General features: G+C 48.0%; 1 protein-coding gene across 1 annotated transcript in view; it reads right to left on the bottom strand.

Moving 5' to 3' along the window:
• Nucleotides 1–13,407, bottom strand: part of ANKRD6 (ankyrin repeat domain 6) — a 197,897-nt gene that overhangs the window by 22,778 nt on the left and 161,712 nt on the right. Inside the window, 6 exon segments of the mRNA XM_038554726.1 lie at nucleotides 575–652; nucleotides 1,865–1,963; nucleotides 4,094–4,192; nucleotides 5,823–5,921; nucleotides 9,945–10,043; nucleotides 11,789–11,887. Coding sequence (XP_038410654.1) covers nucleotides 575–652; nucleotides 1,865–1,963; nucleotides 4,094–4,192; nucleotides 5,823–5,921; nucleotides 9,945–10,043; nucleotides 11,789–11,887 — 573 coding nt within the window.

Below are 13,407 nucleotides of genomic sequence, written 5' to 3'. Positions count from 1 at the left end.
GTCTCTGCCTCTCTCTGTGTCTCTCATGAATAAATAAATAAAATCTTTTTAAAAAATTTAAAAACGAAGGAATACTATATACTTAACTGCCTCTAATGTACATTTTCTGCTTTGTTTGCCCAGACTGGATCCCTTCCTCCCACCTTTCTCTAGGAACCATGTAGTCAAATATGGACGCAGCTGTCTTCCTAAAGCACCTGCCCTGCCCTACCTGTTCTGGGCATTTATTTGCTCCAATCTCGTCCATCATGATCCTCTTCTGTAATCATTTAAACCAGAAGTTCTTCCCGGAGGACCTGGGGAGTTACAATCCACTAAGCTGGTAATGACAATGATCCAGCCACAGAGAAGAAAGGATGCCTACATATGAAGACGAGTGTGCTGGACCCGAAGTCTCAGGTTTTGGTTACCCTGGACGCCCACATGGAGTCCTCCACTTCCATGGCCTGGTTGCGAACCCATCAATTTCCTACTCAAGTTAGTTTGAACCGGGTTTAGTAGATGGTCACCAGAGAAGCCCAATAACTCTGCAGCCCCACATAATCAGTGTAATGGAAAATGCAATAGATCCTACCTGGGGAGCTTTAGTGAGGAGAAGAGCGACTTCTGGATTATTGTGGTAGCGGGCAGTCTCCAACGGAGTCTGGCCTGCCTACGGAAAGGCACAGGGGAGGACAAGTGAGTAAAAGACGCCAACCCTGCACACACCCAGCCCAAAGGGGACACCACCCCTGCACACAGCACACCAGCACGTACGCCTAAGCCCAACAAAATATAATCACATGGAAGACCTGGCCCTGCTCTTGAGCCTCACCCCACTCAGGGAGGGAGCCAAGTCACACCTGAGGGCATAATGATTAACAACATACAGCAACAGAGGGTCGGTGCTGACCCAGCGAACAGTTAAGTGCTCCAAGAAGCAAAGCTCTGCAATACCTGCCCACCAAGGAATGATTCCTAGAAAAGAGAGGCGGGAATGTAAAAGACAAGGTCAAGCTGTAAGATTTCAGTTGTAGAAACACAAAGGATCATAAAATCCAGCCAAGCAATGAATGTTCCCTGGAGGACACCTGGAAGGGCGGATCAGGGCCCAGCCAAGTCTCAGGACCTGGATTGTAAAGAACAATTAGGAAGCTATGGCCATATCGGAGGCTCTAAGGAGATTAAGCCAAGAAGCAGGAGTTGATAATGGTGGGATTCAAAGAAGGAAAAGGCATCCTGGGACAGGTATAATCATGCACTACCCAATACAGGTAGGGGAGCTGTGAGGTGGAAAAGGAAGAAGAGGAGGAAGAGGAAGGCTTCAATGCTCCCCAACCCTCCACTCCACTGCTCCACCCCCTGCCCCTCTGAGTCTGTGCTACTTCAGGAGGGCGGAGAGCACAGGTCAGCCTCAAGGAACAAAGGGTGCTCGAGCTGGTGGCTGCCATCGGACCCAGAAGAGAGGGGGAATAGTGTGGGGTGGGATCCTGAGAGATTTTGGAGAGAGAAGAGTTTTGAGGATGATTAATCTGACAGTCATGTGGCCACTTTTCTGAGGACCCTATCCGTTTACAGGGCAGGAAATCACTTTCGGTAACATCCACTGGTCAGTTTACTTAGACACCTCTGACCTTCCAAGCTTTCCTGGCAGGATGTGCTCATTTGAGCTAGGAGTCTAAAGCCCTTAGGGCTCAACAACTCATGGGGCTGCTATGAGCAAGAGTTCCTTCCCTCAAAAGTCTACCTCTAGGGTCCTCAGCTTTAGCAGAACTCTGGCTCTTACAGAGTAATGCGCCTTGCAGGAGGTGAGGTAGTAACAACACACTCCATTCTGGAAAAGGGTGAGAGTGATTTTTAGAAACATTGTTGCAACTTAACTTACATTATTAACAATGGTCCCATCTGCTCCAGCTTCCAATAAGATTTTAACCACCTTCTTGTGATTTAGGGCAGCAGCAACATGAAGTGCTGTGTCTCCAGCCTGAAATCAATCAGAAGAAAGGCTGCTAAACTCCACTGATTATGGTTTACAGCCCTCTGGTTTTCATCCCATGGCCTGGTGGTAGCTTTTCAAATTAGGATTTGCCTTAGACTGATTGATAGGGGGCCCTTTGCTCAAGGGTTACGTGGTTCCCTTTAAAATGACCTGTGTACAAAGATCACATTCCTTTCTGACCAAGGATACCAAAAATCACAGGATGAAGTGCAGGGAGCAGAATATGTCGGGCTGGGGTGGCTGAGAACGGGGAGACCCGAAGCCTTACACAAAGCTAGAATGATGGGCACACAGCCAGGGGCCAGCAGGCTAGCCATCACAGAGCTCTGCACCATGTCCCTCCGCCCAGGGGGAGGACCCCTTGGTTTCTGAGTGCTAGAATGAGCAGAAGCTGCAAAAGTGGCTACTTCTACAAGCACCTGGGGGAATGTGAAGGGCCCACTGGGAATCACTCTGTAGGCTCAGGGGGTTCTTCATTTACTTGGGCAGAGTCAATGAAGAAAATCAGTGTTCACTTAACACCAGCTGTTCTCAACCCCTTACCAAATAGCCTATATTAAAGTTCCAATTTTGGGCCCCCCCAGTGGCACAGCGGTTTAGCGCCACCTGCAGCCCAGGGCATGATCCTGGAGACCCCGGGATCAAGTCCCATGTCCGGCTCCCTGCATGGAGCCTGCTTCTCCCTCTGCCTGTGTCTCTGCCTCTCTCTCTCTCTCTCTCTCTGTCTCTATGAATAAATAAAATCTTTAAAAAAAATAAAGTTCCAGTTTTCTTTATACATAAGATGTTCAGACAGTCAACTATGAAAGGCTATGGACAATTGTGGCCTGATGGGCCAATTCCAAATGTAAACATTTGTATTTCCCCAAGAAGAAGGACATAAATAAGGCAAATACAGATGTGAAATAATCCATTCTCTCCCATTGGGTGATCAGGTAAAGCTCTGGAGAACATGTTTTCCTGGGCAGCATGAAAATCCAGCTCTCCTGTGGCCTCCCCGGAGAATGGCCAGGGAGGTTTTGGCTCATTGCTGAGTCACTTGTGTGTGTTGGGGGATGCTCTGTAGCAGTGGTTTCCAACTTTGGCTGCAAATTGGAATCAGCTGGGGGAGCTTTAAGCCCTATTGATGCCCGGGGCCCGCCCCCAGGCACTGATTTAATTGTTCTGAAGTGTAGGCTGGGGCACAGTGACTTCTCAAAGCTCTCAGGTGACTAAAACATCCTGCCAAGGTTGAGGAACACTGGTTCACGGGGTTTGGGTAAGGGTAATCAGCTGAACTGGAATCCTCTAGGAGCCTGTAGAATGACAGGATTTCGTTATTTAGCTGGGCCAGTGGTTCTCAATCCTGTCTGCACATTCTGGTCAAGAGCTTTCTAAAAATCCCATTTACCTGGATTCTGGTCATTTAAACTGGGGTAGGATTTGGCGATGGTATTTAGAATTTCCCTGTTGATTCTTATATGCAGCCGGGGTCAGAAACCACCATTATGGGGCACGGTTAATCTGAATAATGATCTGTTTTTAGAATTTCAGATATATGCACCCAAACTCAGAAAAGCCAAACAATCTATCACTTAGGTATCAGTAAATACCAAGACATTAAAAAAAAAAATCTAAACTACTGAAAAATCACACACATTTCCCCGGAACACTGTAATAATCACAGCTTTATTGCAAACCCCCACTCTATGGCACAGATGCGGATCACACACCCAATTTTACAGAGACCAGAGACTCCGTCAGCTCAAAGTGCCAGTGCAAGGAACGGAACTCAGGGAGTCAAGGGACATCTAATTCCCTGTTTCTTTATTTTGTCACATTCCTCTTTGTGGGTTTCCTTTGTAAAAGCATGAAAAGCAAAACCTGCCCCAGAATTTTCAGATGTTCAATGTGCAAATGTGGAGCTATGCACTGGAATGATAAGAGCAGGCTCTCCTAGGGGGCCAGATAAACCAGAACCGCGGGAACTCGGTGGCACCCCCACGCAAAGGCCAGCGCTGGCCTAGTCCCACACCTGAAGAGGCTCCCGGCGGCCTCTGCACCCGTTTGTGCTAACACACCTGACAGCCTTGTGGGAAGGGGGCCGGGAGCCACGGGGAGGACACATGCACTGACCTGGTTCTTTTCATGGACAGAACAGAAAGCACTGAGGAGGAGCTTAATGATGGACAAGTGATTATAGCGCGCGGCAACGTGCAAACAGGTATCGCCTGCCTGCGGACAGAAATCAAACTCTGAGCACAATCTGAGCATTACAAAAAAAAAAAAATCATTAAAAGACTGGCAGACTAGCATGTGTTCTCTAGAGGGGCTCGGCCTGAACTGGGAGCAGGGCAGCCCGGGTGGCCCAGCGGGTTAGCGCCGCCTTCAGCCCAGGGCGTGATCCTGGAGACCCGGGATCGAGTCCCACATCGAGCTCCCTGCATGGAGCCTGCTTCTCCCTCTGCCTGTGTCTCTGCCTCTCTCTCAATCTCATAAATAAATAAATCTTTGAGCTGGGAGCAGCCCCTTGCCCGCAGATGCTGTGCTGCTGTCTGCAGCTCCCCCGGCCGTGCAGACTCTGCTTTTGGGGGCCAGATGCTGGATGCCCGCTGCCCCGAGGCCTCACCAGGGCTAAGACAGCCTCTGCCTACCCCGCACTTGCTAGGGATCCACTCAGCACGGCTTCCCCTGCAGCCCGAAGGCTCCGGACTATGCCGAATTAAGACCAACGGCACCGCCTTGGACATGAGCCCTTTTCATCGTGGGTTCGTCGTGGCTCAGGGCGGCAGGGAGAGCCGTCAGATTTTAAGATCACATGTGTTCTAAAAAAAAAATTCGAGCTGCATCTTATTGTGACCCCATAGCCCACACGGGGCAGAGCAGGGGGTGCAGCTGACAGGGCAGCAATCACAGCGCATAAAACCAGGCATGCAGAAAAACCCAGCATCAAGATCTTCCTTAGTGGTCACAGGCTAACCTGCTCCCACAGAGAACAAAACTGGAGACAAAGTCATGACATCTTGCAGGGTTTTCTTGATGTTTCCATTCTGACTTTGTTTAGAGATGACAGCCACTCAGCATAACCTTCTCCCCCAGACTAAGGGGGAGTCAGGCTCAAGGCCCAGGTTCAGGGCATTCTGAGACCTCAGCTAAGGCCGTTCTTTGAGAGGAGGCTCAGTCAGAGTCTCTAGCCGAGTGACTGAGGCACGGGACTTAGAAAAGGAAACAGGACACCCGGGTGGCTCAGCGGTTAAGCGCCTGCCTTCAGCCCAGGGTGATCCTGGGGTCGCGAGATCGAGTCCACATAGGGCTCCCTCCATGGAGCCTCCCTCTCTCTGTGCCTCTCATGAATGAATAAATAAAAATAAAAAAGAAAAAAAAAAGAAAGGAAACCCCACTGCCTATGGAGGGAGGAAGCATACCCACGTGACCTCAAAAGTCAGGCCTCCCCCAAGAACCACCGACCCAGGGGCGCCTCAGCAATGGATCTGCAGAGGCAGGTCATGGAGCATCGGAAGAACTCCCCTGCGTGGCATCGTCTGCCGTTGCTAAACTGTACGTTACGTGGGCAGAGCTTTCCTGGGCTCGTTTGCCAGCACATGCCAGGAGAAACGTTGAAACAAACCCAGGCTGAGGAAGGAGGGGAAAGGCTGGGAGGAAAGCAGTGTTGTGACATCTTGATTGCTCTTCTCCTGCCCCTAGCCGACCCCTTAAGACATAGCAAAAAAGTGAATACTTTATAGATAGGCCCCAAACATTTTGCACATTTTCATTTTCTGTTAATACTCAGGTATGCTTTTGGAAGGGTTATTTCCCAAGGTGATACAAGAGAGCGCGAGAGAAGCCGGATTTGTTCACCCACGTTATTTTTGAGGTCGGCCCGGGACCCGCCCAGCAGGAGGACGCGCGTGCTCTGGGAGTGGCTGTTCTGGCAGGCCAGGTGCAGAGCTGTGTTCCCCGCCTTGGAGAGAGGCAAGAGAAGGGAGGACACGTTAGCGACACGCTTCTCGGCAGACCTGCACCGGGCAGGCTTAGCAGACGGGTGACAGACACTTGCAGGGAAAAGAAAAAAGTCAATGCTCACATTCTCTTCTTCCTGACTGGTGACCCCAGCAGGGCGTTTCGGTGGCAAGAGCATTTCATTTGGAATCCAGACAGGCACAAGAGTCACATCTGTCAGGAAACCTTGGCTCTGCCACTTACTAGTTGAAAGTCACTGGTCAAGACTCTTAATATGCTCAGTCTTGAATTCCTTACCTGTAAAACGGAATGTTGACCCCCCACTTCCTGAGGCTGTAGGGATGAATTCAGAGTGCCTAGGAAAAGTTTTATTTAAGGGCCAAATGCTGTGCACATGCACTACGTTACACTCCTTTTGGAGAGGGCTGCATCCTTCCTGCGCCACACGGATAACAGCTGTGGCCACAGTGTTCCACTAGTGAAGGAAAGGCAAGACAGGCCACTTCCTGCAAGTGTAGATCACGGAGATTTAACTTGTAGGCCTTGTGCAAGTCGTCCATTCTCGTATTTTTCTTGAAACATCAAAACGTGAACCATGGACCAAGTACCCACATAGCAGGCAATATAATTACATCCACGACTTACCATAGAGATAGAGACCCCCTTGCTTTTAGGGCTCTATCTTCAATATGCCATTTCAAAGTGACAACCCAGGAGCAGAATAATGTCCACGGTAATCTTACAGAAAGAATTCATGACATAAATACAACTTTTTAAGGCCATGCACGCAGTGCCTGCAAGGCTGCTGATAAAAGTAACAAGAAAAGCAGACAGCACAAGAGGAGATACGGTGTTGGCCTGGAGAGCCTAGGAGCATACAGGAGGTTAAGTATATAAGCTCAGGGTGATTGAGGGCTGTGCTAAGAAGCTGCATCAAGACTGCACCAGCGTGGGCTCAGAGCTGTCTCACTGCCTACGACAGCTCTTTCTCAGCCAGGGTCTGGACCCCACAGCACTGTCTGCCCATACTCGAGGAAGTTCTATTCCTCACCTCTTGAAAAGAGGAATAAGTTTTTATTTAAAGAAACAAAACAAAACACACAGAGGAAGCCTGTACGTGGCTGGTTCACCTACCTCCCCCTCACACCCTCAGCCCTAATTCCCCTGGGTCGAATCTTTCTTCCTTGCTGTTACCTGCAAGGAATCTGAAGATTTTAAGACTGAGGGCTTAGTGAGCTCAGTGGTTATCAACCTCCCACTGCGCCACAGAATCACCGGAGGAAGCCTTAATCCCGGTGCCCAGCTGCAACCCATCTAGGGGCTCTGGTGTACTTGGCCTGGGGGTGGATTCTGGGCAGTGCAGGCTTTAGCACTAGAAGTCCTAAACTCCGGGAGGCCCCTTGACTCCGGGAAAACTGGGATAGCCCATCACCCTACAGCTAGCCATCAGGTGAGTTTGGTTATTTCTACCCCGGTGCTCCCACTTTTTGTTTCTGTTTGAAGTTTTCCAGGAGATTTTAAAGCACCACCAGGTAGAGAGCCACTGCTAGCTTAGTTCTCAAAAACTAAGGGTCTGTTCACATTTTAAACACTCCGTTCCCTGTGCAAGGGCTCAGTGCCTGGATTGATGTAATTCTTACTGCAAAGGGAGTAGGTTGTCTCAAAGCTGTTGGCCTCGTGGGAGCTATTAAATGTGTTGAAAAACTGAGTGACGTAAAAGAAACCTAATGGTTCTAGAGCTGTACACCAAACTTTGCTAATAAGAAAGTATCAATAATGCTGAAAAATATTTGGATCAAGAAAGTTAAAAGCTGTGGTTAGAATACACAAATTATGGTATGTTTACACACTGGAACTCAGCAGTAAAAAGGAATGAACTAATCATACGTGTCACAACATGGAGAAATCTCGAAAACATTAAGTGAAAGAGGTTTAGACACAAAAATGCTGCATACTATATGATTCCATTTATATGATGTTCTGAGAAAGGCAAAAACAGATTGGCGGTTGCCAGGAGCCGAGAGTGGTGGGTGGGTGAACCATTTCCACCAAGCCACACAAGGGAAGTCTTTGGGGGTAATGGAAACATTCTATATCTTGATTGAGGAGGTGGTTACACAACTGTACACATTTGTCAAAACTCCTATGACAATATACCTAAGAAGGCTGAACTTTATTGTATATGGATTTTACCTTAGAAGCTGACATTTAGAAAATGTGACCTACATAGATATACATAGCAGGCATTTTTTCCATCCTGAGTAATGAGTACTTATTTCCCAGACAGAGGCTGATACACTCACTGAGTAAGTTCTTATACGACAGAATGTTCTCATGCAATGGAATATCATTCAACCTTAAAAATAGAAGGAAATTGTATCGTTTGTGACATGTATGAACCTGGAGCACAATATGCTAAATGAAATAAGCCAGAGAAGTAAATCCTGTATGGTATCACTTATATGTGGAGGGTGGGGAAGGTAGGGAGAGGTTGCTAAAAGGGTACAACGTTTCAGTTATGAGTAAGTCTAACATAGATCATGGTGACTATAGTTGATAAACTGCATTAATAATAGAACTGAAATGTTCACATCAAATATTTTTGGGGAAGTGTAAACATGTGAGGTGTTGGATGTGTTAATTAACCAGGTGGGGGGCAATCCTTTCACAATGTATACATCTATCAAGTCATTACTTTGTACATTTTAAATACCTTACAATTTTACTTGTCAGTTGTACCTCAATAAAAGTGAGGGGAGAGGGGACAACCTTTTTAGAGGCTTCCCCAGAGGCTGTGGCTGCTGCAAAATATAGAAGTCTTTTTCTAGGGTAACACCTACTTTTGCTTCTGACAGTTGCTACTATTTTATCCAGAGAGATCTTGTGGCTTTCCACAATACCTTTGGGATCCATATAGGATGGGAGGCAGAGTGGTGGAGAAGATAGACTCAGGCTAGTTTATGGCCCTAACTGTGTCACAAACAAGTCACATGTCATAGTTGAGACTACTGGCTCCCACCTAGGCTTCCCTATCCATTAACTGGGAACCACCCACTTCTCAGAGTTCCAGGATCTAAATATACAATGCGGATCCACCTACAACCCATGTTCCAGACAATGTACCACATGGAAGAAAGGAAGCAGCCACCAGTCTGCCAGGCAGTGACTCAGGCATTACTGGAGATATTATGATGCATGGCTTGCTTCTTTTCTTCAAGCTTTTGTCCCATGAGGGAACCATGAGAAACATTTAACCTATAAATGACAGCACAAAGCTGTGTGTAGTGTCGGAGGAGCTGTGCAGGAAGTAGCCTGATGGGCCTTTGGAGAGGGAGAGGCCACTGCCCTGGGAGTCTGGGTTGGAGGTCTGTAGGCGGAGATGAGGGGCAGGCTTCCTCAAAGGGAGCAGGCAACAGGAGGGACAGTGAGCCCACTGTGAGCAGAGGAGCCACATGCTGGGAAAGGCACAGGGAAGGAGGCTGCAGACATAGACTGAGGCCACTGCAGGGAGGTCCGAGACAGCATCAGGCTGCAGAGCTTTACTGGAAGATTCCTGGGCAGAGGAGGAGCAGGATGAAGAAGGGACTAGGCAAGTGGGCCGATCTGCTGTGAGGCTTCTGAAGCAATCCAGAGATGCACTCATTAATAATGAGCACAGAAGGAGGGGAAGAAGACATGATGTGTCACTGCAGGTGAGACAGGAAAAGGAGGGAGAAGAGGTGCTCCTGGCCTCTCCCTGTCTCCATGAGGACAGGGCTGCTTGCCTAACCACACCCTAATAAACCAATGGGAAAGCAGTGAGAGCCCGGAGAATTCAAAGAAGTCAAAGCGACTCTAGTGGGTTCTCTGGCTCATCACGGAGATTATAGGTTCACTAACAAGTTCCAAGCTTTCATTTCCCCGGCTGGGTTCCACGTGCTCCCCTGAGCTCTCACTCTGCTCAGAGAGGAGGCCCCCACAGGGACAAAAGCCCACAGCCATCCTCACCTGTGGACGAAGGGTTCTAGCACCTGCTGGGCCTCACCTTGTTCTTGGCAAGCACGTTGGCTCCTGCTTTAACGAGCAGTTTGGCTGACTGGCTAAAACCGTGCCAGGACGCTTCGTGTAGAGCCGTGTTCCCGTCCTGAGAAACACATACAGAAACAGAAAGCACATTGCCGAAGACCTAATTCATCTCCTTAGTATTGACACATCAGTGTACTTCGAGGGCACACCACGGGTCCTTTCTCAAATGGGGCTTTTCATTGGAACCACAGAGCCCAGAAAATGATTTCAGTGGCCAGTTTCTCCCTTCTCCCAGAAACAGTACATAATAAGTACCATTTAGTTTCTTAATTTTTATTTTTTGGGGGGGAGGGGCGGAGGACGAGAGAGAGAATCTTAAGCAGGCTCCACCCCCAGCATGGAGCCTAATGTGGGGCTCAATCCCATGGCCCTGAGATCATGACCTGAGCTGAGATCACGTCGGATGCTTGAATGACTGAGTCCCCCAGGCACTCCAGCAAATACCATTTTAGATTTATGATGTATAATAGATGCTTTAAGGCATTAGGGCTTAAATCTCTCAAGGAACCCCAGCTGAGAAAGGCTCATCCACAGGTCATGTTTAACCACAAGAGGACATGATGTTCATTCCTTCCCACCTCCATCAGCCTTTGGGGTCTGCTCTGCTCCTGGCCCCAGAGAGAACTCTGCAAAAATCAGGCAAATGAAGAGTCCGGCTTCATAAACTGCCAGGCCCAAGGGCTGGATAGACAGATTCCTCCTCTCATCTTCTCCCCCCAGAATTTAATCTCATCCAGTTCAGGCCAAAGTCTCAGGGACCGAAACAAATTAGCAGACACTGAGAAAACAATGACTTGTAAATAAGATAAACGAGTGCCCCTGATATGTGGCTTTTAAATAAAAACTAACCAATGGACACACACAGCTGGCACTTGTTTACCTTCCTATAAAAGAAATATTAATTGCAGTGAAGCGAGTGGGGTGCGGGTTACGGGGGGGAGAGGCATGGAGAGGAGAGGCACAGAGACCATCCGTGCTGTTCCAGGTCAGGGCGCAGAGTGTCCACTCCATGAGACTGGCTCACTAGCACTGACACCCACAAGGGGAAGGCAAGGTAGTGTCCCAAAGGCCAGGGAGTGGGATGGTGCTGGGAATGGTAGTGGCGACGCATGCACTGGCCCGTGGGCCCTACGGCACAGGGCAGGAGGCAAAGGAAAAAGTGACTGGGGGCGCTGGTGAGGGCACTTCTGGCGTGCTGCTGCTGCTCTGCGTCTTGACGGGGGGACGGGGGCCCTCATACGGATGTGCCCACTTAGTGGAAACTCACTGAACGGCACGCTTATGATTTGAACATTTTTCTGTGTATATATATATCACACTTTAATAAAAAGTTGTCTAAAAAGTAAACACCGGCTGAGCTGCGCTTAATTATGAAGTCCCCTGTTTTAAGACTGTTTAATGAATGAAAAGCAATGATTAATATATCATTGGGATTTCTTAAAGAACTAGTTTTGCTTATTTTTTCCTTCCAATCTATTTCAAATAAATTGGTCACTTTCTTTTAAAGAAAAATTAGAAATAATCCAGGGCACATCCCTTCCCCCATCGAGGCCTCCACAGATCATTATTAAAAGACTTTTCTTCTTTATCATTTATATTTATGTGGTCGCACATTGCAGCCACAGAATGGGAGGAAGGATTTAAAAAAAAAAAAACAATTTGTTGGAATATTAGTCTTTTAAAAGAAAGTTTGGGCTGATTTTATCATGTTAAATCATGAGTGACAGGACTCAGGATTGATAACACCTTGAACAGTCACAAGTTCCCAAAGCAGGGTCCTCAGGCCAACACGCCCCATGTCACCTTGTCTTGGCGGTCCAGAGCACAGCCCTCCTGGATGAGCGCCGCGATGACTTCCGTGTTCCCCACCACTGTGGCCCGGTGCAAGGCGGTCTGATCCCCCTGCAGAGTGATGTGGATGCAGGAACAGCAGTCAGCTCTCCCGACCCCACCCTGCAATACTCAAACTCCCCTACTCTGACACAAGGACATCTCCTCTCCTCAACTGGAGCAGACTGGCCACCATGCCAGGCAGAGCTTTTTTGTTCACAAACTCAGTGGGAACCTTGAACCAACCATAGAACAGCTTCAGTGCTGACCTCGAAATAAGGGTCAGGCACTCCCCCGCCGCCCCAAGGAATGGCAGTGTTTGGGGGGATTATGACTGTCACATCTGTGAAAAGTCTGAGAGCTAGACTGTGTGTGCTATGCGATCAAGCCAGCAATCTTTACTCCCTACTGAGTCCTCCCGTTGTCTGCTTTCTTTCAGAGGAATCCGTATCCAGCTATGTCAGCTAGCAACACTCATGATTTGATGATGGGTGCATATTTGTGGACTGATCTGTACAGGCTGAGGGTAACGTCGAGGTTTATGCTATGTCATCTGAGGACTCCAGGGACTATAAGCTACCACTGTGTATGTCTATGAAGCCTCTTCTGATATTTCATGACAGCATCCTCACTGATTTATGCTGCCATTTGACCCCTTTCCCTGTGGTCAGATGCCGGGGATTGCTGACCTCCTCTTTCTCCATCAGGGCATCAAAGGGAACTTGACTCTTTCCCCTAATTGCATTTGAGAGAAAGTAAGATGATCAAGATAAGAGAGGTTCTGAAGTCTCTAAGAGCACAGCTCATCTCTGACACGTACTCCGGAAGTCAAGTCGAGACAAATCAAGTCAGCCTGGGGTCCAAACTGGAATAGAGAGATGGGTGAACAGTGTGGAAAACTTCTGGTAGGAAAGGGAGGGGTGCAGGGCAAGGGGGCCAGATGTGAGTCTTGCACAGCCTTGGGAGACAGCTGTCACCTTGTTGGGCCTCTGGTACTTCACCTATAAAAGGAGGGATGGATGGTCCCCAAGGTCTGTCCCTTCCCTTCTTGGGTTCTATGATTTGGTTGGTAAGAGTTCTGCTAAATAAAATGTTCTGGTGGAGCACCAGAGGAGCAAAGGACATACTCTGGGGCATCCCTCATCCTTAGCCCAAGAGAGGAAAGAGAGACAATTATAAGACAGAAAATATGGAGATTTTTTTGAAGAGGGATGCACTGCTACCTATAAATAACCTTAATGAAATCTGATTCTACTTATTAAACACCCTAAAATTTAGAAAAAACAACTATGCATATTAAAATCACTTAATAAAAAAAAATCCTGGAGATGGATGGTCGTGATGGTTGTACAACAATGTGAATATACTTAATGCCCCTTAACTGTACAGTTGAAAATGGTAAATCTTATGTGCATTTTATCATAATAAAAAGAGCATATAAGGCGATTTAAAACTCAAATTCACTTCCTTAAAATTAAAAAAAAAACTCCCTTTAAAAATCCATAAGGGGGGGCAGCCCTGGTGGCTCAGCGGTTTAGCGCCCCCTTCAGCCCGGGGTGTGATCCCTGCATGGAGCCTGCCTCTCCCCCTGC

Source organism: Canis lupus, chromosome 12 (genome assembly GCF_011100685.1).
Source record: "Canis lupus familiaris isolate Mischka breed German Shepherd chromosome 12, alternate assembly UU_Cfam_GSD_1.0, whole genome shotgun sequence".
Classification (NCBI taxonomy): domain Eukaryota; kingdom Metazoa; phylum Chordata; class Mammalia; order Carnivora; family Canidae; genus Canis; species Canis lupus.
This window is presented reverse-complemented; position numbering and strand designations above follow the sequence as displayed.